The 25,865-nt window shown below is 36.9% G+C and overlaps 1 protein-coding gene across 1 annotated transcript in view; it reads left to right on the plus strand.

The window, feature by feature from the left end:
* Positions 1-1,154: 1,154 nt before the first annotated feature.
* Positions 1,155-25,865, plus strand: part of SLC5A8 (solute carrier family 5 member 8) — a 48,921-nt gene continuing 24,210 nt past the window's right edge. Inside the window, exons 1-7 of the mRNA XM_006914554.3 lie at positions 1,155-1,505; positions 6,733-6,798; positions 8,468-8,519; positions 17,341-17,408; positions 18,422-18,576; positions 21,196-21,336; positions 24,309-24,438. Of these exons, the coding sequence (XP_006914616.1) occupies positions 1,155-1,505; positions 6,733-6,798; positions 8,468-8,519; positions 17,341-17,408; positions 18,422-18,576; positions 21,196-21,336; positions 24,309-24,438 (963 nt within the window). The remainder of the gene's footprint in view (positions 1,506-6,732; positions 6,799-8,467; positions 8,520-17,340; positions 17,409-18,421; positions 18,577-21,195; positions 21,337-24,308; positions 24,439-25,865) is intronic.

Genomic DNA, 25,865 nt, shown 5'->3' on the forward strand with positions numbered 1-25,865 from the left:
CCTAAGATCACATTGCTTTACAAGTGTGACTCATGTGTTGTTAGTAACATTTCAAGGCAAGCCACTTAAAATGTGTCCTCAGTACTGATACTGGAAATAATCTTGTATCCCACATGCTTTCGAGTGTCATTTAAGTGCATATGTTTATGCCTTCATTTAACTCGTATCTACATTTGGACAGTACAAAGTACAGCATGTGATTAAGAGAACAAACTGAAATCAGAACTGAATTGAAAATCTTAATCTCCAACATTTCCTTGGGCAAGTGATTTAACCTTTCTAAACCAGTTTCCTCATTTGAAAAATGGAGATGATTCATATCTCAAGGGTAATAGTAAGAATTATACTAGTTGATGTATGAGTGCCAAGCATGTTATGTATTACGTGGAAAGCCTCAATAAATAGTAGGTAGTATTAATACAACAGCAACAATCATTTCTATGAGACTGTTGGGCATCAAAAATGATTGTTGAATGAAAACGCAGGAAACCAATGGCAGGGACTTCTTCATCTCGTTTATAACTGCTTGCCTGCCTAAGGACTGGCACCTCAGATGAGTGCACAGTCTACCCAATCGCCCATTAATTTATCAAATAAGGCAATCTGAAAAATGCAGGCGTATCTTCTTATCAGGACCCTGACTTTTGAACTGTAAAGGCGTGACAACTGCCCTTCGACCAACACTCCCCCATCGGTCGCCTGCTCATTTAAATGGTGCATCCCTTCGGGTGCAGTTGACAAAATTTGCGCGGAGCGCTCCCTGTGGATTCGCGGGACGTGGCTAAAGGCTCCAGTTCTCACCTGCGCAGGTGTCCGCGGTGACAGGGAGATCAGGGTAATTCGGGTCTGGCGCCTGGTGAGCGCTCAGCGCTGCGTGGGGGCTTCCCGAAGTCCCAGATCTAGGGGCTCTGTTGGCTGCTGTAGGTGCAGAGGCTGCTGCCGGCGCATATCCCCTTTCCCCTTTCGCTGGGTTCTCGGAACCCGCGGGAACCGACACCGGGAGGACGCCTCCCATCCCCGTAGGGCGCCACGCCCCCGTGCCCTGGGCGCGGGGAAATAAGCAGTGAGCGCCAGGCCGCCCAGGTAAAGCTCCAGATCAAGCTACGCGCCTCGGAGTCGCCAGTTACGCACAGAGCCCCGGCGACCGTGTGGCCATGGACGCGTCGCGGGGTATCGGCACCTTCGGGGTTTGGGACTACGTGGTGTTTGCCGCCATGCTGGCCATCTCCGCGGTCATCGGCATCTACTACGCCTTCGCGGGGAACAGCCAGCACACCTCCAAAGAATTTCTGACGGGTGGTCGCAGCATGAACCCTGTGCCTGTGGCGTTGTCCCTCACCGCCAGCTTTATGTCAGCCGTCACCGTCCTGGGCACTCCCACCGACGTCTACCGTTTTGGAGTCATATTCAGCCTCTTTGGCATCACCTACTTCCTTGTGGTGGTCATCAGCGCGGAGGTCTTCCTCCCGGTGTTCTACAGATTGGGAATTACCAGCACTTACGAGGTAAAGGGCGAGGGGGTTGGGGAAAGAAGGGGGGAGGATTTGTCAAGCTCCTGGAGGGATTTTCCTGGGGGCAGACTCACCTCCAAGGCGAAATCTCTCCCTGCCCATCGCTTTCCCCGCCCTCCCCTTTTGGGAAGAGGTGTGCTTTAAGGAGAAAATATACGGAACTTACTCTCAGGGTCTCAGTCAACAGAGACTTCCAAAGTGATCTGGACTTGTGCTCCTCTAGGGCCCTTTCTGCTTTGACGACTTTGATTCCAAGTCAAGGGGAAAGATTTTAAAACTTTTTATCTTGGTGGAGGGTAAGTCGTTCAAGTCTCAGCTCCTCCTCCCTAAAATGAATCCCCTTGTTCCAGGTCCTCAGCCACTCCTCGCTTTTCCAGGATTGATGGAGAAACATTTGTACTGTCCCCTTCTTCCCCCTCCACACACCCAAAGAGAGGCTGGTGCTCCAGTGGTTAAGGGGCGGTATCTCTTGTCTCACCTGTGTTTGAGACCAGATTCTGCCACTTACTAGCTGGGTAACCTTGGGTGACTTTTTCTTTCTTTCTTTCTTCCTTTCTTTCTTCCTTTCCTTCTTCCTTCCTTCCCTCCCTCCCCCCTTTTCCTCTCCCTCCCTTCTTTCCTTTCTTCTTTCCTATTATTATTTTGATAATAATAATTGCCGGAAAACTTTATTACTCCCTCCCTTCCTTCCTTCCTTCCTTCCTTCCTTCCTTCCTTCCTTCCTTCCTTCCTTCCTTCCTTTTCAACATTTTGTGCCTATTCTTCATCTTAAAATGGAAATAATAATACCACCTACTTCATCCTGTTCTTGGGAAGATTAAATGAGATGATGCAAGTGTAGCATTTAGAATAGTGTCTGGCACAGGGTAAGTGCTGATTAAATGTTGGCTGTAAGTTTTGTCGTGATGGTGGTAAAGAGGGTTATCTTGGAATCACTGGGAAAATGTGGCTGCAAGGTTCTTAAACAGCTCTACCTTGTCTGTGGAAAGATGATTAAGGGAAACCGTCTTTTCTATTGCATAGGTCCACTGGAATAGCTTTTCTCGAGTTGTCTGTAGGAAAGGGCTTTGCAAAGACCGTAAATGTTTGGTTTAGTTCAAAGAGCTATTGAATGGGAATGCCAAGGATAAAAGCTCAGGGGACTAGTGGACCTCTTCAATCAGGCACTAACCCAGGAGCCACATACACAAACCTGCAGATGTTTCCTCTCTAACAGACGATTATCCTCATTCTTAGCAGCTGCCTCTGTTTTTGAGTTTTATGGTGTTCGCTCCAATCTAAAGCCACTGAAAGGTGGTTTCCTAGTGAGGTTGGTTTAACTTGTGCTTTGAACAGGGCCCCAGTGGCACAATAAGTGTTGGTGACAAAGTACATGGGCTCTAGTAACATTATCTAGGACATGGCATCCCTGGGACACCATTGCCTTCCATTTAATCTGGTCATTGAGTTTGGGAGAGTTTAATCATCAACCCAGAAGTGAGCAGGATGGAATTTCTCTGTTTTGCTCAAACATAACAAACTGGCTGCCCCAGGCCAAACTCAGTCTTGAGTCTTTTTTTTTTTTTTCCTTTTGACCCTCATGTTGAAAAAAAAAATTAATTTAGAATTTAATAATGATGAAAAGTCAAATAAAACTTCAGATTCTGGCTTCTTTTGAAAACCCAAAAGGCTGGTGACATTGGGCTCACATTCCCTGTGGCTGCAGGAAGCCAATTTACAGCCTTTACTATCGCTCTCCATTTCTATATTGAGGCTTCATCATTGCGTTTGCATGGTTACTTTCTTCTATAGCGAAATCGTCATTTGCATTATGTCTTTATCAAAAATGCAAAAGGAAAAATGGACAGGGGCAAAGGGAATTCTTGTTTCAAGTTATGAGAGAACATATATCTTAGTGTAAGGAATATTCCAACACGTTAATATATGAACACCTGGTCAAAGCCACGTATTATCTCACAGGACCCATAAGCATTTGAGCCTGTGAGCTCTGTCCAAAACTCAGAAAGGGTTTGAAAAATATGGTGAGAGAACTTTAGTACTCACAGATGAAATGCTGCTCACTGATCTATGCCTCTCCAAGGCAGCAAGCAACATTAAGTCAACCAGAAACAGATTTCCCACACATTTCCAATGGTGGAGGCTAAGTTAGCAGGGTTCTAGCTAAATACTGGCAAAAAGCTAACATTTACAAAATGCTTAATACATGCTAAAACACTGGGCTGATAGTTTTCTATATGTTATCTAACTCAATCCTCAAAACAGTCCTTATAAGGGAGGAACTATGAGAGCCCCATTTTGCAGACAGACTCAAAGTAAGCTAAGCTACGTAAGAGAGCATAAGGCAGTGTAGACACTTTCCTAGAAGCTGTGCAGTGGTGCATATTGGCTGCTTCTGAAGGCTCTCATGAGTCTTCTTGAGGAATATTTGTTTAATGCTGAGAGGTGGAGTCGCCTATACAGAATAAGAAGTCTAGCATTGAGTGATACTGGCATTCTTGCTCAAGTATGAAATCTCTCCATATATACAGTTCGTTAGTCGAAATTGGCTCTTGGGAGCGTTTTTGATATTTCTCACTGCCTTCAAAGTGTAGTCCTGATAGGTGTTTAGCAACTTCCAGACCCACAGCCAAGAAGTAAAATTCAAGAATGCAGTTTCATTTGTCACTTCTTCAGTATCTTTCTGGATCCAGCAAAATCCATGTGTTTGAACCGTGTTATCCAGACTCTCTCTCTTTCTTTCTTTTTTTAATATTCAGTAGAAGTCTTAGCATCCCTAAGTTAGTCAAGTTCTGAAGACCATGAGAGATCTTGATTGATAATAGTCACCTTCTGTAGTTTTGTCCAGAAATCCTAGAGCCTACTGCTTGCTCAGTGACCTGGACTTCTGGGAAGTCTCCAGGTGTTTCTTATTAGCCCAGTAACAACGATAGCTGAGATAGTGATAGACTTTTTGATTATGGCTTAAGGTGGTCTTATGTGAGCTTAAATCTATAGATTTGCCTGGATCCAGGTGATCACACACCCACACATACACACCCACCCACACCCACACACACACACACACACACTCACACACACACACACACACACACATACACACACACACACACACACACACACACACTCACGTTATTTGGTACAACTTGCTACATTCTTACCTTCATTACATTTTCTCTTTGGCATTAGTCTCTAACGTTTGCCTGGATCCAGGTGATCACACACCCACACCCACACACCCACCCACACACCCACACACACACCCACACACTCACACACACACTCACACACACACATACACACACACACACACACACACACACACACTCACGTTATTTGGTACAACTTGCTACATTCTTACCTTCATTACATTTTCTCTTTGGCATTAGTCTCTAACAATGTGGATACGGGTACCTAGAAAAGGCAAAGACTTCTCTGTCTATTCATGCACATTCATTTTTAAATAGAGTTTTATAAAACAGCTCTGAAGAGAGGACACTGCCCTTTTTCCAGGCTTCAAGACACTTCTTGAGTTTTCTAAAAAGCCTTCCAAATTATCTTTAGATGATTTTGACACATCTAATTCACTGAGATTCAAATTCTCAAGGCTTATGGATTTGGATACTAGCTTGTTCATGTCTTCTAAATGAACAATTTACAACATTTTCCACCCATTTATTCCATTTGAAAGTCTCCAAAACCCTGCAAAGTAAGAGGGAAAAGAATTATTTCTGTGATTCTCATTTTCAAGAGATGGAACCTGAGATTTCGAGTGATTGCCCCAAGCTTATGGAGTCAGGAGTAAAGCAGCGACAAGGGCTGGAACACGTCCCCTAACGTGCTACACTGCACCATATATTTTTTACCTATCAGTTATTTTTGGAGGTCCTACTATGTGTCAGTGCTACCCACTCACTCTGTATGTGTCTTAGACACATGGTCAGTTTGTTTACTTGTTTATTTTGAACAATGTTGTGGTTATATATACAAATTTTGGCATCAAATGGTCCTAGATTTGCATCGTGGCTCTGACAGTTTTTAGGTTGCAATCTTAGTGTTCTGTATGAGCCCCCGTGTCCTCGTGTGCTTATACAGAGTACCTTCCTGTGGAGTTGTTGAGAGGCCAGTGTTCAAAGCAAATACTCTATAAATGTTAGCTGTGATTATGGAGCAAAAATATACAGTGTTTTTCCTCTGATTATTACCTAACATCAGTTTTCCTTCTTTTTTCCCCCTGCTATATGAAAAGACTTGTCAGTCTTAAAATTCTCTCCACATGTAGTAATAATATTTAAATTAAAGAATGTCTTCGACCTCAGCTTTCTTCCAGCTCCGAAATTCTAGAATTCTATAGTACATTATGATATATAATATAGGAGATAAGCAGACTATATCATAAGATATAGCAGATGTCAAGGAGAGTAGGAAGATTGGTAGGGTTGTTGGCTCTGAACATAAACTTACCTGTGCTGATTTAAGTTAAAATTTATTGGAAGGATATGGGAATAGCACATATAACAAAGGGAAAAGCTGAATGAACATACTAAAAAGGACAGAACCCAGGGCAGACTCTCCAGGCCCCTTGTCAGAATCAATATGCTGCTCCAATCATTTTCTGTCTTTATATCTTGCCTCTGTGAGTCAAATACCCATTAGGAAGAACAGCTGATTGGCTGAGCTTGGGTCATGTGACTCCATCTTGGTCAGAAGAGGCAGGGCACCTTGATTGACAATTCCGTCACAATTGCCTGCAGTGGGAGAGCGTTGATTCCCCTAGTGAATCAAAGGAAATGTATGGAGTCAATATCAAAAGCAAGGGGAAAACAACATTTTGCTCATTCTAAAAATGCAGATCATAATTCCATTTATATGGCATTCTGGAATTCTATAGTACATTATGATATATAATATAGGAAAAGGCAAAACTAGGGATCGAGAACAAGGATTACTAAGATTCAGGGGCAAGAAGAGGGTTTGACTACAAAGGAGCAACATGAGAAAGTTTTCTGTGGGTGAGGGAATTGTTCTGTATGTGCTAAAACCTATTGAACTTTAGTCTAAAACAAGACTCAATTTTTATGTATGTAAATAAAAATAATAGGAAAATAGAGAAGACATATTAGTTATGAAATGGCTATAAATTTCTAACTTTTACTTCTTAAGCTGATTAAAAAATGTGTCCAGAGGTTTTACATATTAACCATTTTTCCTTTCTTGTAAACAGTATTTAGAACTTCGATTTAACAAATATGTTCGTCTCTGTGGAACAATTTTCTACATTGTTCAAACAGTAAGTAGCTCTCCATTAGTTTATTTTATCTTTTGTCGTCTAAAATGTTTTTAACGAAGGCATCCGGGCCAAGCTCTTTTGGTAAACACATGAAAGATGAAAAAGAGATGTTGCAAATAGTAGGAAACAAAAAAGTTTGAAAAAGTTGACAGAAGAAGAGATTAGGAAATAATTTTCTTTGTTTGAAAGCATACTTTAAACAATGAATCAGCTCTCTTTTAAATTGAACCGTAAGACCCAATTGAAGCAGTCACTGAGTGTGAAACTGCAGAACCATGCACCCCAGAGGTATTTTTAAAGTCAAGTACACAATCCAGTAATTCACGAATATGAAAGTATAGGTTTACTGATTGACACAAATGGAAAGCAAAGATTTACCAAGCAGTCAGTGACAGAGAATGCTCCCCACTGTTCATATTCATCCAGGCCGCTGGTGGCTTGTCATGATTGTTGTCACATAATTTATATCTCTTCCTCTTGGCAGCTAAGTGCTTTAGGGATGGGTTTGCTAATAAAGTCTAGGAAGGCATTTTTGTTCTCATCTCTATTTACAATACCGTTTCTCCAACCAAAAGCTACCTAAGCATTGCTACGACGTAACAGAGTACCTTTGTAAATTATTTAACTGGACTCCATTTTAAATCTTTGTAAATTACATGACTTAAATTATATCAGTCTTTAACACTTGCAGTGTAAAAGGAAGGGAACCTTTGAGGTCTGGTAGAGATCCTGTCACGGAACTGAGGCTTATAGCTTATATTCTCGAACAGTTCAGAGCCTCTTTGGATCATTGTTAGAAGTGCCAATAGAAATGAAAAGTGAGGACTGGTGTTAAGAAAATGTGGCCTGTGATCATGTTTTCAAATCTTCAACTAGGAGAGAATAATGACTGGAAAGCTAGTTCATTCTTGCAAAAGGCGGGAAGTTTTAGTATGTCCCATTTGAAAGACTTCTATCGATCAACCCATGTCATGTAATCAAACATTCAAATAATGCATAATATGTTTTTTTATATGTTTTTATAGAGTAATCATAGAATTAGCTTCTATGTGGTATATTTGAAAGATTAAGTGTAATGAAAATATAATTCTGAGAAAAAAGACATTTATCTTATTCACTATTATACCTGAGATTAATAAATATTTGTGAAATGTGTGAATGAGAAAAATGAACAATATAAAAAAGATGGAATACAGTTTTGATTGGCTTTCAGGAGTTTTTAGTGCAGATTTACACTTTTGTTTAATGTGCAAACTTTACAAACCAGTTTCTAAAATTTTTACTATTTTTCTAATTAATTATGCAGTGATTAATAGCAGTTTGAAGTATGAGGGACCATCTACTTTTAAATTTGTATTCTTTCTTTTTAGTTGTTTTAGATCTAGGAAGATTTATTTTACCTGAGTTGATAGATCAATGACTACACTAAACACCACATGAAAAGTCCATATTTTTACACAAAATTGGTCATAAAAGATTTTTTAACCTATGGCCACACCACAAATGGAAAAGGAGAATCAACTTCACTAAAATAAACATTTTCGTTACAAACAAATTTTATTAAGTATATTGAAACTGCTGTTTTAATTCATAATTGAACTTATAGAAAAATATTGATATTTTATTTTATAATTTATACCATTTATTTAGTTTTCTTTTCCCTCCCTAGGTTCTATATACTGGAATTGTTATTTATGCTCCTGCCCTGGCTTTGAATCAAGGTACATTTTAGAGTTTACCAATTATGTCACATTTTGGGCTTCATTTTTAATAGACCTTATTCTTTCTTTGGTGAGGTGGGGTGATGGAGGGATGCTTCCAATAATCTGTATCAGTTTGAGGTAGGAAATGTGGGTTCAGGGTGTACACTAGTGGTTTCTTTGGGTTCCTGGATCTATAGCTCCAAAAGGTCTGTAGATTAGTGGAAGGACAGACCTCACTGGGCAGTAATTCCCTGAGATGTACCAAACAGCCATTCTCCATTCCTTCAGAATGAGCGCCTCCTATAGTCTAAATCATAAATGACCACATTTCCTCCCTTTATGACTAAAACCAGATCCCTTCTTGAAGAGGCTTCTGTGTTTGGCCTAGTTACACTGTAAAATCTGGCAGAGAGAGAGAAGCTGTGCTTCTCTCCACTTCTGATGTGGTCCAGAAAGCAAAACAAATAAGTTTGTGTGATTTGAAATATCAGACAGTGCTCCTAGTGACAAAAGGACAGATCTTTATAGTGTCCTTATAAACAAAGGTATCAAGGTTGTGCTAATCAGCAAATTACTATACTCTCTAGATCTGGGCAGATAATAGCAGTAAAACTGGGATAGTTTACTGAGGCATAGGTGCGTGTTAGTCATATCCTCAAAAGGTTTTGGGGAAACCCTCTATCCTTTGAATTCTTATCAGTCAGAAGTGAGTTTACCTCTGAAACTTCCTTGTAAAATGGACGAGTGGACTCTGATGGAAAGAAGGTAGTGCAGTTCCTGGAATTAATGTGAAATGAAAAAAAACCTGCTAACTCCACTCTAATTTTTTTATTTCATGATGAATAAAGAGTAGTTATCATTTAAGTTTATAAAGCACGACAGTATCATTACAAAGAACTTCATTATATAATGTGCTCTTGACCTCTAAATATTAGGCATGTTCCATATCAATATTACCAACATCGTGAGTGGATCATTTCATATGTAAAAAACTGAGCCATAAACTTTATGTTACCTCTTGGCTTTAAGTGTAATTAAAGATGTTGGCTTTAGGGTTTCAAAGTGCAGTTCTTGGAAAAAGAGAATACCTTCAGTCTGTGAAGAAGTCGAGGATTCTATTCTTATCACTTTATTGGAATAAGTTAGAAGCCAAGGGACTGCCCTTTGACCACTCACATATCAATTGTGGATTTCACGATGACAAAGGCAGTAGGCGCAAGCTTAGACGCATTACTTGGTTTGCAAAGGGTTCTCAGTAGAAACTTGTTTAACTGAATTGGAACCTAACATTTTCTAGGTATAATCTATTTGTTTTTATATGGGAAACTTCAAACATGTACTAAAATAGAATAATGTGTTGAACCCTAATGTACCCTTTCCACTAATAATTATCAACTCTTGATTTAATACACTCCATGTTCCCCTTACTAGATAATTTTGCTGTGAATCTGAGATATTTTATCATTTTATCTAAATTTAATATGTCTTTTAAAAATAAAGATGTACTTTTTTTTTTTATTGTGGTATAATTGACACATAAGATTACATAAGTTTCAGGTGAAAATATAATGATTTGATAGTTGTATATTTTGAAAAATGATCACCACAATAAGTTAACATCTGTTACCGTACATAGTTATACAATTTTTTTGCTTGTGATGAGAGCTTTTAAGATCTACTCCCTTAGCAACTTTCAAATATACAACACAGTATTATTAACTATGGGCTCCATGCTGTGCGTCATATCTATGACATATATTGTGTAACTGGAACTCTGTACCAGGATGTGTTTTTTTAAATACAGTTATACCATCATCGTAACTAAAACATTAATTCCTTAATATCGTCAATATAAAGTCTGTGTTAGGTTTCCCTGATTTCTTTCCCCGAGTTTCTTAGAATCAGGATCCAAATAAATTTATGCAATTGTAATTAGTTGATTTGTCTCTTGAAGTTTCTCTCTCGCTTTTTAAAATTGAAAATCATTTTTATTGAGAGATAGCTTATATACAATAAAATGCACAGAACTTAAGTATACAATTGGATAAATTTTGACTATTTTATACACGTGTTCACCACTCAACTCAAGATACAGAATATTTCCATCATCCAATCCCAGAAAATTTTCTTGTGCTTCTTTCTAATACATCCCTACTATTCTGAGCAGCCAGTTTCTGATTTTTATCACCATAAATTCCTGTTCTCAGAATTTTTTAAATAAATGGAATCATATAGTACCTTTTTTGCATCTGGTTTCTTTTGCTGAACAAAATGTTTTTGGGACATTGATTCATGTTGCTACGTGTACTAGTACTTTATTCCTTTTTATTGGTTGTATTTGTCATATGTACTTATCAAAATCTGTTTATCCATTCTCTTGTCTATGGACATTGCTTGTGTCCAGTTTTAGGCTATTGTGAATTAAGGCTGCTAAGCACATTCTTGTACAGGTTTTGTTTCATTTTGCTTTGCTTCATGACACATGTTTTCATTTTTATTGAGTGAATACCTGGAAGCAGTATAAAATTAAATGTATATCTGTTCAGATCTAGCACGGAGTAGATGCATGTATGAAATTTAAGAGAAACTGGCAAATAGCTCTTCTAGGTGGTTGTTCCATTTTACATGCCCATCCCACAATGGATGAGAGTTTGGGTTACTGCACACCCTTGCCAACATTTTGTATTTGTCTTTTGATTTTGGCTATTCTAGTTATATGCTCTATTTTTTTGTGGTTTTAATTTGCATTTTCCCAATGACTATTAATGTTGAGCTTACTAGCTCATGGAATAATAAAATGAATAGGAAAAGACAATTCACCTAGTAAAAGGTGGGCAAAATTTGAACAGACACTTTACAAAAGCAAATATTCTTTCAGTCCTTTATTTGGTAAATTTATTCATTTACCCAGGGCTTTTAAAATTCTCTTGGTAATGTTTAATGGTTTTTGATATCAAAGTCTTATACGTATTTCTTAGATTTATTTCTCGACATTTGATGTTTTCGATGCTATTGCAATGTTATTATTTTATAATACCATTTTCTAATTATTCATCGTTGCAAGTATATAAAAATAGTCAATTTTTATATGTTGATCTTCTATCCTGAGAACTTGCTAAATTTACTTATTAATTCAAGTAAGTTTTTTATATATTACTAGATTTGATTTGTAATATTTTGTTAAGGATTTTTATAGTCTATGAGGAATGTTGATCTGAAATTTACTTTTCCTTTAGTGTCTTTGTCAGGATTTTTGTTTTAGTTATGCTTATTCATAAATGAGTTGGAAAGTGTTCCCTCTTCTATTTTCTGAAAGAGTTTATATAAAATTGTATATTTCTTTCTTAAATGTTTGATAAAATTCACAATGAAGGCATCTGGGCCTGACGTTAGTTTTTGTAGCAAGGTTTTGGTTTATGGATTCAATTTTTAAAATAAAAATAGTTATTTATATATATTTTCTAATTCTTATTGAGTCAGTTTTGGTGAACTGTTTTTCAGAGAATTAATTCTTTTTATCTAACTTATCAAATTCATTGGCATAAATTTGTTTATAATATTCTCTTGTTATCCTCTTAATGTTTATATGGTATCTATAGTCCCTTCTAATTATTCTTAACATTGATATCTTTTCTCTTTTTTCCTTGATGTATCTTGCTAGTCTTTTATTGGTGTTTTAATTTTTTCTAAGAACCAATTTTTGGCTTTGATTTACTTGTTTTGCTTTCTATTTCATTAATTTGTGCTATTATATTTATAATATTACAAATATCTTCTACTTTGGGTTTTAATTTTCTAGCTTCTTAAGATAGAAACTTGGATTACTAATTTAAAATTTTTATTTTCTAATGTAAACATTTAAAGTTATAGATATTTCTTTAAGTACTGCTTTATCTGCATCTCAGATTTTGATATGTTTTTGTTATTCAGTTCAAAATATTTTCTAATTTTTCTTGTGATTTCTTTTACCCACATGTTATTTAGAAGTGTGTTACATAATTTTCAAATATTCTATTATTTTCTAACATATCTTTTTATTAGTAATTTTAAAATTAATACTGCTTTGGTCAAAGAATTATTATGATTTTAGTTCTTTGAAATTTATTGAGATTTGTTTTATGGCCCAGGATATAGTCTATCTTGCCAAACATTCCATGTACTCTTATAAAGAATGTGTATTGTGTAGTTGTTGGGTGTAATGTTTTATAAATATGAAAGGTTCAGTTGGTTTATAGTGTTTTTCAAATCTTCAATGTCTTTACTATTTTTTTTTTACTCGCATCAATTACTGAAGAGGGATATTAACATATCCAAATATAACTGTTAATTTTTTCCTTTTCTCCTGTTCTGTCACTTTTTACTAGATATATTTTGAAGCTCTTTTTTTTAATAATTTTTTAGTTTTTAGTTATAGTTGGCATACAATACTATATTAGTTTCAGGTGTGCAACATAGTGATTAGACATCTATATAACTCACAAAGTGGTCATCCCCAATGACTCAAGTGTCCCTCTGACACTGTACATAGTTTTTATAATATTATTGGCTGTATTCCTTATAATATATTTTCTATCACCATGACTATTTTGTAATTACCAATTTGTACTTCTGAATACCTTCCCCTCTTTTCAGCGATCCCCCCACACCCTTCCATCTGGTAACCCTCAAAATGTTCTATGTATCTATGAGTTTGTTTCTGTTTGTTTGTTTTGTTCTTTAGATTCCACATATACATGCAATCTTAAGGCATTTGTCTTACTCTATCTGACTTAGTCCACTCAGCACACTACCCTCTAGGTCCATCATGATATATCTTTTTCCATCCCCTTACTTTTAATCTGTGTGTGTCTTTTAATTTGAAGAGAGTCTCTTGTAGGCAGCCTATGTAAGGGTCTTGTTTTCTTATTCAGTCAGCCACCCTATCTTTTGATTGAAGCATTTAATTTTTTTTCTTTTGAAGTACTTGTTGATAGATATGTAGTTATTGCTATTCTTTATTTAGACTTTCGATACATGTATTTTTCTTCTACTTAAAGAAGTCCCTCCAACATTTCCTATAATACTGGTTTGGTGGTGATGAACTCCTTTAGCTTTTTCTTTTCTGGGAAGCTTTTTATCTGTCCTTCAATTCTAAATGATAGCCTTGCTGAGTAAAGTAATCTTGGTTGTATGTCCTGGGTTTTCATCACTTTGAATATTTTGTGCCAAACCCTTCTGGTCTGTAAAGTTTCTGTTGAGAAATCGACTGACAGTCTTATGTGATTCCCTTGTATGTAACTAATTGCTTTTCTCTTACTGCTTTTAAGATTCTCTCTTTGAATTTAACCTTTGGCATTTAAATTATGATGTGTCTTAATGTGGGCCTCTTTGGGTTCATCTTGCTTGGAACACCCTGAACTTCCTGATATTGTATGTCTATTTATCTCAAGTCAGGGAAATTTTCCATCATTATTTCTTCAAATAGGTTTTCAATTCCTTGCTCTCTCTCTTCTCCTTCTGGTATCCCTGTGATGCAAATGTTGTTATGCTTGACATTGTCCCAGAAGCTTCTTAAACTATCTTCAATTTTTTGGATCATTTCTTGTTGCTGTTTGGGTATCCTCTGCTATCCTGTCTTTTATGTTGCTGAGTCAATCCTTCATTTCAACCACTCTGTTGATTCCCTCTAATGTACTCTTCAACTCAGATTGTATTCTTCATTTCTGACTGGCTCACTATGATGTTTTCTATTTTCATTTTTATGCTTTTTAAAATCTCTTTGTTAAAGTTCTCACTTGAGTTCATCTACTCTTCCCCTAAGTTCTTTGAACATCCTTGTAACCAGTGTTTTCAACTCAGCATCTGATAGATTGCTTGTCTCCATTTTGATGAATTCTTTTTCTAGAGCTTTGTTCTGTTCTTTCATGTGGGACATGCTTCTTTGTCTTCCCATTTTGGCTGCCTCCTTGTATCTGTTGCTATGTATTAGGTAGGGCTCCCAAGTCTCCTGGTCTTAGTAGAGTAACTTTATATAGTAGGTGTGCTGTGGCACAGACCTGGAAGGGGTCCAGCTGTAGGCCAAGTTCAACTGTAGCCTGTATACCTCTGGGGCCACCTAGTGAGAGTCACCAAGCAATCCACATATGGAGCCACCCATGCTGAGCCTATAGATGCCTTGAGGGCCCAAGTCTGAAACCAAGGCCAGCTGCCACTGGTGCGAGCCTTGGGGCTACTCAGCAAGAGGTACAGAGGCTGCTTCTTTGGGCTTTGTGAGCCTTTGAGAGATTTTATGAACATTCACAGCAGGAACCAAGATAGCTCGTTTATATGGAACAAATTACTGGAAGTGGCTTGAGTGGGACCACCGGTTGAGAGAGGCAGAGTCTTAGGGAATCCCCTGGGTGGAGCTATCTGTTTTATCCAGATTGTTGGCACCTGCATCTGTAGGCTGGGATGGGGCAGGGCTCAACAAAGGTATAATGGCTTCTGCTTGCACCTCTGTCTGGTCTCAAGCTGCCCCTCCAGCCCTCGCCTTGAGCCAGATAGCTCAGCATCTCCCTGGTGCCCCTCGGGCAGCTGCCCCAGTGCTGGAGTTCAGAACGAGTGAGTCAGCAAGTAAGACCAGTCTCCACTTCCCGCTGCCCTCCATCTCACTCAGCCACAACCTTCACTGGTTTTCACAGCCAGAGGTTGTGGGGACTTCTCGTTTCAGCAGTGGAACTCTGGGCTGGGGAACCCAGTGTGCAGCTCTTCAGGTGGGGGAGGCGGCTCTGCTGCTAAGATGGCCCTCCCGGTTCTTGATCACCACACGGGGTTTTGGGACCACACTGTTTCTCATCTCTGCCCCACCTACCATTTTCAGGTGACCTGTTATTTGTGGTGACCTAGTTGTAGTGCTTCTGTTCAGCTGACCTCTGGTGACTCTATGTACTGGTTGTTCTGTAGTTTTGTTAAAACTTTGGTGTGGTTGCTAGAAGAGACATGTACATCTTCTATCTTAATCTATGTCATCTCGAGTTTCTAGCCTGACTCTTTTGAAACACTTTTAAAATCTATTTTAATTTACAATCTCCCTCCTTTTTTTAAAATTACAATTTATTTGTTGAAGAAATTGGGTCATTTGCTCTGTCAGGTTTTCCAGATTGTTGGTTTTACTGATTGTATCACCATGAGGTTATTTAATGTTCCCTAGTCCTCTATATTTTTTTGTAAACTAATAGTTAGATCTAGAAGCTTTCTCAGACTCCAGTTCAACTTTTTAGAAAGAATATTTTGTAAGTGGTGTCATTTATTTCCTTCAAAATTCACAGAATGTTAGTCTTTGTAAATTTTTTTTTTATTATTGGCCATTAATAATCATTCTAGGTCTATTATTTCATCAGGACTTATAAAATGGGATATTGTCATTCTATAATTCCTCCTTAATTAGTTAAGGAAAGCAGTTGACCTTTGCACATTAACTTGTATCCTGCAACTTTACTATATTTGCTAATCAGTTCCAGGAGATGTTTTGCTGATTCTTTCAGACTTTCGACATAGATGATCATGCCATCTATGAAAAAAGAGAGTGTTTTTCCTTCCTTTACCATCTGTATACTTTCTATTTCCTTTTCTTGCCTTATTGTATAAGCAAGGATTTCCAGTATGATGTTGAAAAGGAGTGGTGAGAGAGGACATCTTTGCCTTGTATTTGATCTTAGTGGGAAAGCTTCCATTTTCTCACTATTAAATATGATATTAGCAGTAGGTTTTTTGTAGACAATTTTTATCAAGTTGAGGTATTTCCTCTCTACTCCTAGTTTACTGAGAGTTTTTATCATGAATGGGTGTTCAATTTTGTCTAAATCTTTTCCTGAATCTATTGATATGATAACGTGATTTTTCTTTTTTAGTCTGTTGATGTGATGGATTCCATTAATTGATTTAAAATGCTGAACCAGCTTTGCATACCTGGGATAAATCCCACTTGGTCATGGTGTGTAATTCTTTTTATATTTTTTTGTTTCAATTTGCTATTATTTTATTGAGAATTTTTATACCTATGTTCATGAGAGATATTGGTCTGCAGTTTTCTTGTAATGTCTTTATCTAGTTTTGGTATTAGGGTAATGCTGGCCTCATAGAATGAATTAGGAAGTACTTTCTCTTTTTCTATCCTCTGAAAGAAATTGTAGAACTGGTATAATTTCTTCCTTAGATGATTGTTATGATTCACTAGTGAATCCATTTGGGCCTGGAGCTTTCTGCTTTGGATATTGATTCAATATCTTTAATAGATATAGGCCTATTCAGATAATCTATTTCTTCTTGTATGGGTTGTGGCAGATTGTGTCTTTCAAGGAATTGGTCCGTTATCAAATTTGTGAGCATAGAGTTGTTACCCTACTATTTAAAAAAAATATAATATGCCCCTCCACTTCTTAGATAAATGGTAGCAAATTATATAGACTTCTCTATCTTGGTCTCATTTTAGTAACATACACAACTTGTCTTTGAAGAACTGTTTTCTTTGAACCATGATGACAAATACCCTAGGATTCCATTCAGTCTGGGTAACCACTTCATAGTATTAAGCAGTTTCTTAGTTTAATTTCAATGTAAGCTTTTTCACGTATTTAATTTAGCCAGTGTTGAATCGTGAATGACATCTGAGGGTAGAATCCAGGTCTATTTAACTAATGAAATAGAATTTTAAACTCCATTTGTTTTGGTACATTCGGTGAGATTTGGACCTAGTTATAGGTGAGTGGGTATAGAGGTAGGTGTCCAATAAATGATATAGCTTCCCTCTGATGATTTTTTTAGAAGTATTTTTATTGTGCATGTTTCAGTTATCTGTGCATTTTCTTTTCTTCTGCAGTCACAGGACTTCATCTGTGGGGCGCTGTGGTAGCTACAGGGGTGGTCTGCACATTCTACTGCACACTGGTATGTCAAAAACGTTATTTATCCTTTCACTCTTCACATTTGCTTTTCTGAACTGAAAATTCCAATTAGTTGTATGCTGTAGTCTGGGTTGTTCATACCTACTCTCCTCCCTCCCTCAGCGTAACTTTTTTTGCAAGGAACATTCAATCTGGAATAAAATTTGATTCTTTTTGTAGAACATTGATCATAACTGAAATTTTTTTCTTTCATCTGAACCATACAATGGTCTCTAATGTTTTCTAATCTACCTTTTCTGTTTCTAAGTTAATATAGCTGTGTTTCTAATTTTCCTTAGCTTAGAAATCTAAGATAATATTCTATTGCCTTTAGACAGTCAAAATATTTAAGAACCAGTATGGCATGGGCACTGATATTATTATGAATGCAGGTCCTTAGCAGTTGTGCAAGTCTTATGGGATCCTTGTTAGTCTAGGTCTTAAACCTTTAATTGCTGGACCTTTTAGAAGATGGGTCATCAAGGAGAGGCTGGTTCAGCCAAGGTCAAAGGGACTGGAGGGGAATTCTCAGGACATTTGTGGCAGCGACTAGTATAAAACAATTTCAGTATTACAACAACTGGTATGACCTTCTGTGTCCATACTGGTTGAATATCAGCCCTACCTATGGGATAAAATCTATGATATTGCTGTTTGAAATTTGATTCTTAAGTTTCTTCCCAAGAATGTCTCCATACCACCCCACCTACTCCAAAATATATATATCTGGCCACACTGAACATGTCATGTACTTTGACCCATCTGTGCTTTCTCCTATGCTTTTTTTTCTTCTGAGGGAACCTTCCTTCTTTGCCTCTCTTATGATTGAAGGTTCGGCTTAAATATCACCTTCTCTTTAAGGCTCTCCCAACCTGACTACTTCCCTTCGATGTACTTCTTGGCCAAGATCCATGGCCAAGATCCATTTATTAACGTTGTCAAGCGTAATATGTAAGCATGTAGATGCTTAATAATGTCTGATAGAAGTATTAACCTAAATACTCTTTGCCCTCAAAGGGCGGCCTTAAAGCGGTTGTCTGGACAGATGTTTTTCAAGTTGGGATCATGTTGGCTGGATTTTTGTCTGTGTTTATAAGAGCTACGGTGGTTCAAGGTGGAATCAACACTATTCTAAATGATGCCTATAAAGGTGGAAGATTAAACTTCTGGAAGTAAGTTTCTATTTATCTCTTGGTTAATAGAACATTGTTTTTGTTTTTTTGTGTAAAAATAATTTCTTTATTGAAACAGCAAGTTTATGTTATAAAACAAACAAACCACTAAGTACGGAAATTTGAAGCTGGCAAGTAAGCATGTAAAGAGTTTTCACTAGGTCAGTTAGAGGTTAAAACAGTCAGATGGTACTTAGTTTTAGGATAGCGCTTCCTCCTGGGAAGGGATTGGTAGCAAAACAGTATTTTCTTCTACATATAAAAGTTTGGAATAGGTGGAAGGGTGGAGTGTGGTGATAAGGAAAGTGATAGTGGAAAGATAAAAGAAGGAAACTTCTTAAGAGAAAACCTCCAAAAGACAATGATTCCATCTTGACCGTTCTTTGTTTCAAACAGTTCTATTTTTGAATTTCTCTTTGATATTGCCCTGGCAATATATTACTACATTATTACTATGCCATATATATAATGTAATCTGCACTGTATACTATTATATATTATTTCAAGAGAATTGACTAGAACACTTATGGCTGATGCCTCAAATGTCAGTATAGTACTATACTATATAGTATATGGTATAACATGTACATGGTATAACATTACACAGCTGTTCAGTTTTCCTAAAGAAAGGCTGATGGGGAAACTAGACATTTTACCACAAATATGCCACACAATTTAAAAGAATATTTAAAACACTTTACCTTTTGAGTCATTAGCATCATTCTTATGCATCATGTTCAGTGTGGAGAGGGGCTCCTTTTGATGTGGATCGGCTCATTTTTTCTTTAAGCATCCCTCTTTTTAGATAAGCAATCTGAGATTATCGGCAAGAAGAAAGAAGAATCATTTTGCTCTTGGTGCATCTCTTCTGCCTTCTAAAAAGAAGCACTAATGTTTGAGAAGAGCTTTTCATAAATTGAACAGGGTCACTTAATTTGCAGGAATGTATTACAGAGAATCAACTTCAACTGTTTTCAGTATATATTTTTTCTTTTGCCACAAGGGTTAGATTCCCAGGAGGAGAACCTGCAATTGGCCTCGCTTGGCCACGATTCCATCCCTTAGCTAGGGCAGAGCAGGATGTTTTGACTGACAACTGTTTGGACTATTTAGGGGAGAAATGGCATTTCTCCCAGAGCAGACCTAGTTTGCTGTTATCAGATGAGGGAGGAATGGATATGAAGCAGAAACAACCAGTGGCCACTCAGGAGACCTTGATTACTCCCAAATCTCTTCCTACTAGGCTAGGTCAAGGGGAGAGGATGTGGAACTAATCATTTTTTTTTCCGCAAGATAACCGTCACTTTATACAAAGGATACACATATTGAAGTGACAACTTATACATCCATAAGAGAGTCTAAAAAGTAAAAGATTAGACATGTTTATAACCTTTACTTTGCCAACCAATTAAGTGATAATGAAAAATCTTATTGTATATCCCTTGTTATTCAGATATGTTTTAAGAATATTGTGGGCAAAAGATCTGCTCTGGCTGAGGTAAACGAAGAGAAGGATTTTGTGTTGTTATTTTCTGTACAGTCTGTAGTTGGTGTATGTAATCTGTGTGGTCTAAAACCACTGAATTGGGTGTTCTGAATCTTATATTATTTCCCTTGTATTAGCTTGTCGAATCCTTTTGGTTTTTGACTTCCATTAGCTAATATAGTAGCTACTTTTTATGTGGGAGAAAGGATCAACACCCTTGAAGCTCATAGACTTTGATAATAAATGTTACAGAATGGAATAAGGGCTCTCATCTTTCCATAGGGCTGCCAGAATATGCATAAATTTGGAATGTTTTACTCAATTGATCTCAAATATAAGATTTGAAGTGGATTTGCAGAATTTCATAATGTTCAGAAAGCTTCCAGAAAAGTTAATTTTGCAGAAATTTTTCAAGCTTATATTGCGTATCAGAGATGAACAGAATCATTCCTTCCAAGGTGATACATTAAGAAGGGTTAAAAAATGTATCGAATGTGAAATTTGAGCTCTCTTTGTCACAATATTTTGGACTTTCAACTGTTAGCATTTACTTGTGACCACAGCATTTTAAGAAAGCATGATTAGAATGGCATGGTAGTTTTAGAACATGGTAGTTTTAGAATTATATAATTGATTGAATTCTTAAGCTTGAATGTAAATTAGGATTATGAATATACATGTGCTAGGAGAGGAATTATATACACAAAATATGTCAGTTTTGTGTTCGTTTCAGTACCATATCTGTTGCTGTGGTGTGCTTATGAAACTTTCTTTTTTTCTCTTTTTTCAGCTTCTTGCTCTTCTCTGATTACAGCATGGCAATCTTGTTTAAATTATTTCCTGTGGCCATGGGAGAACAATTTATATAAATTCTCAGAATGATTAGAGCATTCATTCTCCCCCAGTCCCATCCAGGATTCCCAAATCTCTGAAAATGCCAATTTTATTTAAATGTGAATTTAAGTTAGGAATATTTCTACCTTTTATAATTAATTAATAAATTTGGACATATTTATGTATATGTATATAGTTATGTAGGTATACATTGCTTGCTTCCAAAAAATACTCTGGAGGAATTCCTGGAGTGTTTTCTGCCAGTAGTTCAGATTTGTTTTCTGTTTGTTTTTGTTTAGTTTTGATCCTAACCCTTTGCAAAGACACACATTCTGGACAATTATTATTGGAGGGACCTTCACATGGACCAGCGTATATGGTGTCAACCAATCCCAAGTGCAGAGATATATTGCCTGCAAAAGCAGATTCCATGCAAAACTGTAAGCCAAGCTGTGCTATATGTATCATTAATAACCTTTAGTTGTCTTTATGGAGACTTTCATAAGTCAAGCTTTGCTCAAGTTTAAGTCTTTTTGTTTTAAATGAAATTCCCAGAGATAAATGATATACTTACTTACAAAAGGATCAAGTAAAGTCTACTGAATGTTTTAAATCAGATATTTAAAAAATTATATCAATTATTAAGTAAAACAAATCTTATCAAATCAATAGGCATTTATCATGCATCTATTTGTATAACGAATTATGGGGAAAGAAAATTATAATTATATGGCTCTTATCATGAAGTAACTCAGCATCAAATTAGGAAAACATATGCAAGTATATGAAAACTGAAATAACACTAGAGAGGTATAACAGTTCCATGAAACAATATAACAATAGAGGATACATTCCAGAGCATTATATTGCTGGATGTGCTGGTGTATTTTATTTTCAAACACAGTCATGGGTTTAGAACTCTGCTCTAATACTTTCTACTTGAGTGATCCTGGGCAAGTTACTTAGACTACCTGAACTTCAGTTTCTAATTTGTGAAATGAGCAGAAGAAATAGTCTACATTTCATGGGAGGTATTATAAAATACTGAGTTCAGCACACACATGGTAGAGGTCCAGTAAGTGTGAATTTCTCTTTCCAGATCAAATCATGAGATGTGAATCCTGGTTGAGAGACTCTTGTCAACCAAACGTATCCTAATGAAGGATCACATGTGGGCAGGTGGAAAAGAGTGGAAGAGTATTTCAGATAGACAGAGTAATTTGGACAAAGCAGAGGTCAGAAGGACGACATAGTCAAGGAACTCTCAAGCCCATCTTGGCTTGAGCAAAGAGTGTGAACAATGGCTGGTTCTTTCTTAGGAGGCTTCAGATTGATGACCACCAATCCCCATGCTGGTAAATAAGGCCGACTTGGCCCACATGCATTTAGAGGCTCAAAGACTCTAAATCGGTTGATTAAGAATAACAGAGTGGTTGGAGTAGTAGAAGTGGCAATTCTGTTTCCGTTTAAAAGAAAACATGAAAATATTGTAATGTCACATATTGGAACTCAGTCTCTTGAGAGTAAATTGGTTTGGACATTATCTCTTTTTGGAAAATTCCACAAATGAAAGACCTGTATGAATATGAGTATAGTAACAGGATACACAATCTCCTAAAGGAGAGCTTAAGAGTTTTTATTTTAAGGAACTTCGAAGGAATGTAATTTATCTATCCAGAAATCCACCAGACTTTAAAGCTATGCCAGAGCTGATGCCTTTCCCAGAGTAATTGTGCACATGCTCTTCTGTTTCGCTGGGAACATGAAGCTCAAGAAGCCCACCTTTGTAACTAAAAGAACAGTATTAGAGCTTACTTAAAAAGAAATAATTTCCTTCAGAATAGCTCTATGGATATCCTTAACAAGGCAGATTCCCTTGGGCTCAGGGGAAACATTTTCTTGGCTGTCTAACACTGTCTCCATGGGAAGAATGAATCCCAGCCCCAAAGTCAAGACCTACTGACATTGATTGACTGGGAACAATATCAGATGTTGATAAATGATCTATTTGAATGGCATTAAAGTCAAATAAAACTACGGTAAAGTATTAAACTTGTATATAAGAGCAGGGAAAGTCTGAGCAGGAAAGTCTGGGTATATTTTCTGGTGATCTTGAGATAAGATACAGTTACTTGTCTTAATTTTAGACAATAGCAAAATATGCAGTAAATTTAGTCAAGGGAAAAAGCTAGCTAGTGGTTTGGCACCTGTTGCAGAATGAATTCTCCAGGAAGCAGACTCGAGATGAAGGTTAGTGTGCCAGAGTCTATTAGGGAATCATCACCTATTGAAAGAAGGAAGGAAAAAAAGCAGGTTTGGCCAGAGGGAAGAAGTGAACTGTAATGCAATCTCAACAGAGGCCTCGAGGGAGCTCTAAAGCTGCAATTATTCTTCAGACTTGTCCCAAATGAGGGTGAGGGGACCAAACTTTTAAACCTCTGAATCCAGTAGTCATTAGATACAGGAGCCCCAGGGAAGCAAGGTGTGGGGCCCTATCTTCAGCTTAGGGCAGCTCATCAAAGTGTCTACAACAGCACTTGGGAAAAAATGTAGGCACCTTGGTGAGGGAAATGTTTACTGTTCAATCGATTATCACGACATAGCATTCAGTGATATTAATACTAATAATATCAGTAACTACCATTTCATGAGTACTTATTACATGACAAGTTCTGTGCTATATAATATATACTATTTCATTTTGTCTTATAACTGTGAGGTAAACATTGTTATCTCTAGGTAGAAATGAAGGAACTGAGGATCAGAGAGGCAAAATTACTTGCCCGGGATCACATATGGTAGATAGAGACAGGATTTATGCTCAAGTCTGATTCCAGCACTGTTACGTAAACCTTTGTACTCTCCTAGAGCACGCACTGTGTACTGTGATGATGAACATTGTTTGGGAAGATACTGTCCAAGGAATACAGGTTTGCCTTTCATGCCTAATGGATGCCATTGCAAACCACATTTAAACATGCTTGATGAGTTGCTATATAGATGCTAACTATGTTTAGCAGTTTGTAATTGTATTACTTTTAAAAGGTAAATGAATAATAGTGGCTGATCTGTTGACTATTAAAATTTTTATTTCATGACAAGAAGCCCTGAAGTAATATAATTAGATACCTTTATAAAGCTAATAATGCCCACGGAACTCTGACCACCAGAATACATTCATTCAATGAGAGAACCTCATCTATTCTCAGAATTCCCGAACAATTGTTGATTGATATCATAAGTAGAAGAGTAGGCCAGGATAAAATAAGCAGCATTTTTGATAAACAGAAAATAGTATGCATTTATTGAATATAACCATGAAAATTGATTTTGTTTTTTTTTTTGACAAGTTTCCTAATCTCTAGAATGGAAATTCCAATTGTCATTTGCTGGTTCGCTTTTACCTCTTCAGGTCTCTCTACATCAATCTCGTGGGACTCTGGATAATCCTTATCCTCTCAGTGCTTTGTGGGCTCGCCCTATATTCCAGGTACCATGACTGTGACCCTTGGACAGACAAGAAAGTGTCTGCACCAGATCAGGTTCGGTTCCGTGTTTTTCTTACATGTGCATCAATGACATTATTAGTTGGGAGGAAAGAATATTCGTGTTCTTGTAGAGAAACAATAAATAGGCACCATATAATCATTTTTAACTTCTATAAAGCATTTGGCAAAATTTTATTTTAACAGATATAGCAAGAATGAAGAATGCTGTATCTAAGATTAAGATAGTGAAATACCTGAAAAAAATTTCAAGCCAAGTGTTAAATAGAAATAGTTCAAGGCTAAGAGTAGAAATGTAAAGACAGTTTTAAAAAACCAAAACTGTACACAAACCAAATTACTGTAGAACATTTTGTAGGTATTGTTATATCGCTCATTTGTAAATAGTTTACCTTCCAGTTTTTTAATTTAAGTATGGTTGGTATAAAATATTATATGAGTTATATTACTTTCAGGTATATAATATAGTTATTCAAACATTTTATACCTTACAGTGTGATCACCCCATTAATTCTAATAGTCATCTGACACCATGCAATCTTATCACAATATTATTGACTATATTCCCCTTACCAGTTTTTAGATAAAGAAATTAACCTAATAAGTGAACATTTGTTGAATACCAACTATGTCATGAGATTCTGTGCCAAGGTGTTTTCCATGCTTTATCTTTTTTAAATTCTCACAATCTTATAATTCTAATTTTATAGACAAAGAAATGAATGAATCTTGGAGAGGTTGTATAACTTGCCTAGATCACATAGCTAACAAATAAGAAAAGCTATAGGCACTCATTAAATACTTTCCATGGGCCAGACACTATCATAAGTGCTTTGTATAAAATTCAACTTTTAATCCCCATGGCTACACTCTGAGGTAGGTTCTATGATTTTCTCTCTTTTAAAGATGAGGAAACTGAGGCACAGAGAAGTTAAGTAACCAGCTAGTAAACCTGGAGCCAGGATTCAAACTCAGGCAGACTGCCACCAGAATTCTAACTTTGAACTTCTATGCCATATACCATCTTTCAGGAAGTATAGCTAGAATTCAAACTCAGGATTACCAGACTCCAAAGCCTGAGTTCTTATTCTCTTAGTTCTTGCCAACATTATTTTCTAAGACTTGCTTGTAAGTCAAATGCCCAGGAGACTTATTAGAATGAAGATAGGCTGAATTTTATGTTGGTGCAAGTGCATCACATATTCCCAGAAAAATGCAATTTTGTGAGATTAGAAAATGAGAGCAGCCTTGAGCTATGTAGCTCAACCCGATTTTAACATATGCCCTCCTTTTGGTAAACAGGTCCTTCCTGTTTGCTCAGAGAATACAAGAATCATGTTTACTCTGAACATGGAATCACTCTTCCATTATATTCTCTCTAGTCAAGAATACTTGTGATTTTTGTATATCTTTATTGTCTATAGTTTATATCGTGAAGACAATAGTGTTTCTAATATATTTCC

Source organism: Pteropus alecto, unplaced genomic scaffold (genome assembly GCF_000325575.1).
Source record: "Pteropus alecto unplaced genomic scaffold, ASM32557v1 scaffold94, whole genome shotgun sequence".
NCBI lineage: Eukaryota > Metazoa > Chordata > Mammalia > Chiroptera > Pteropodidae > Pteropus > Pteropus alecto.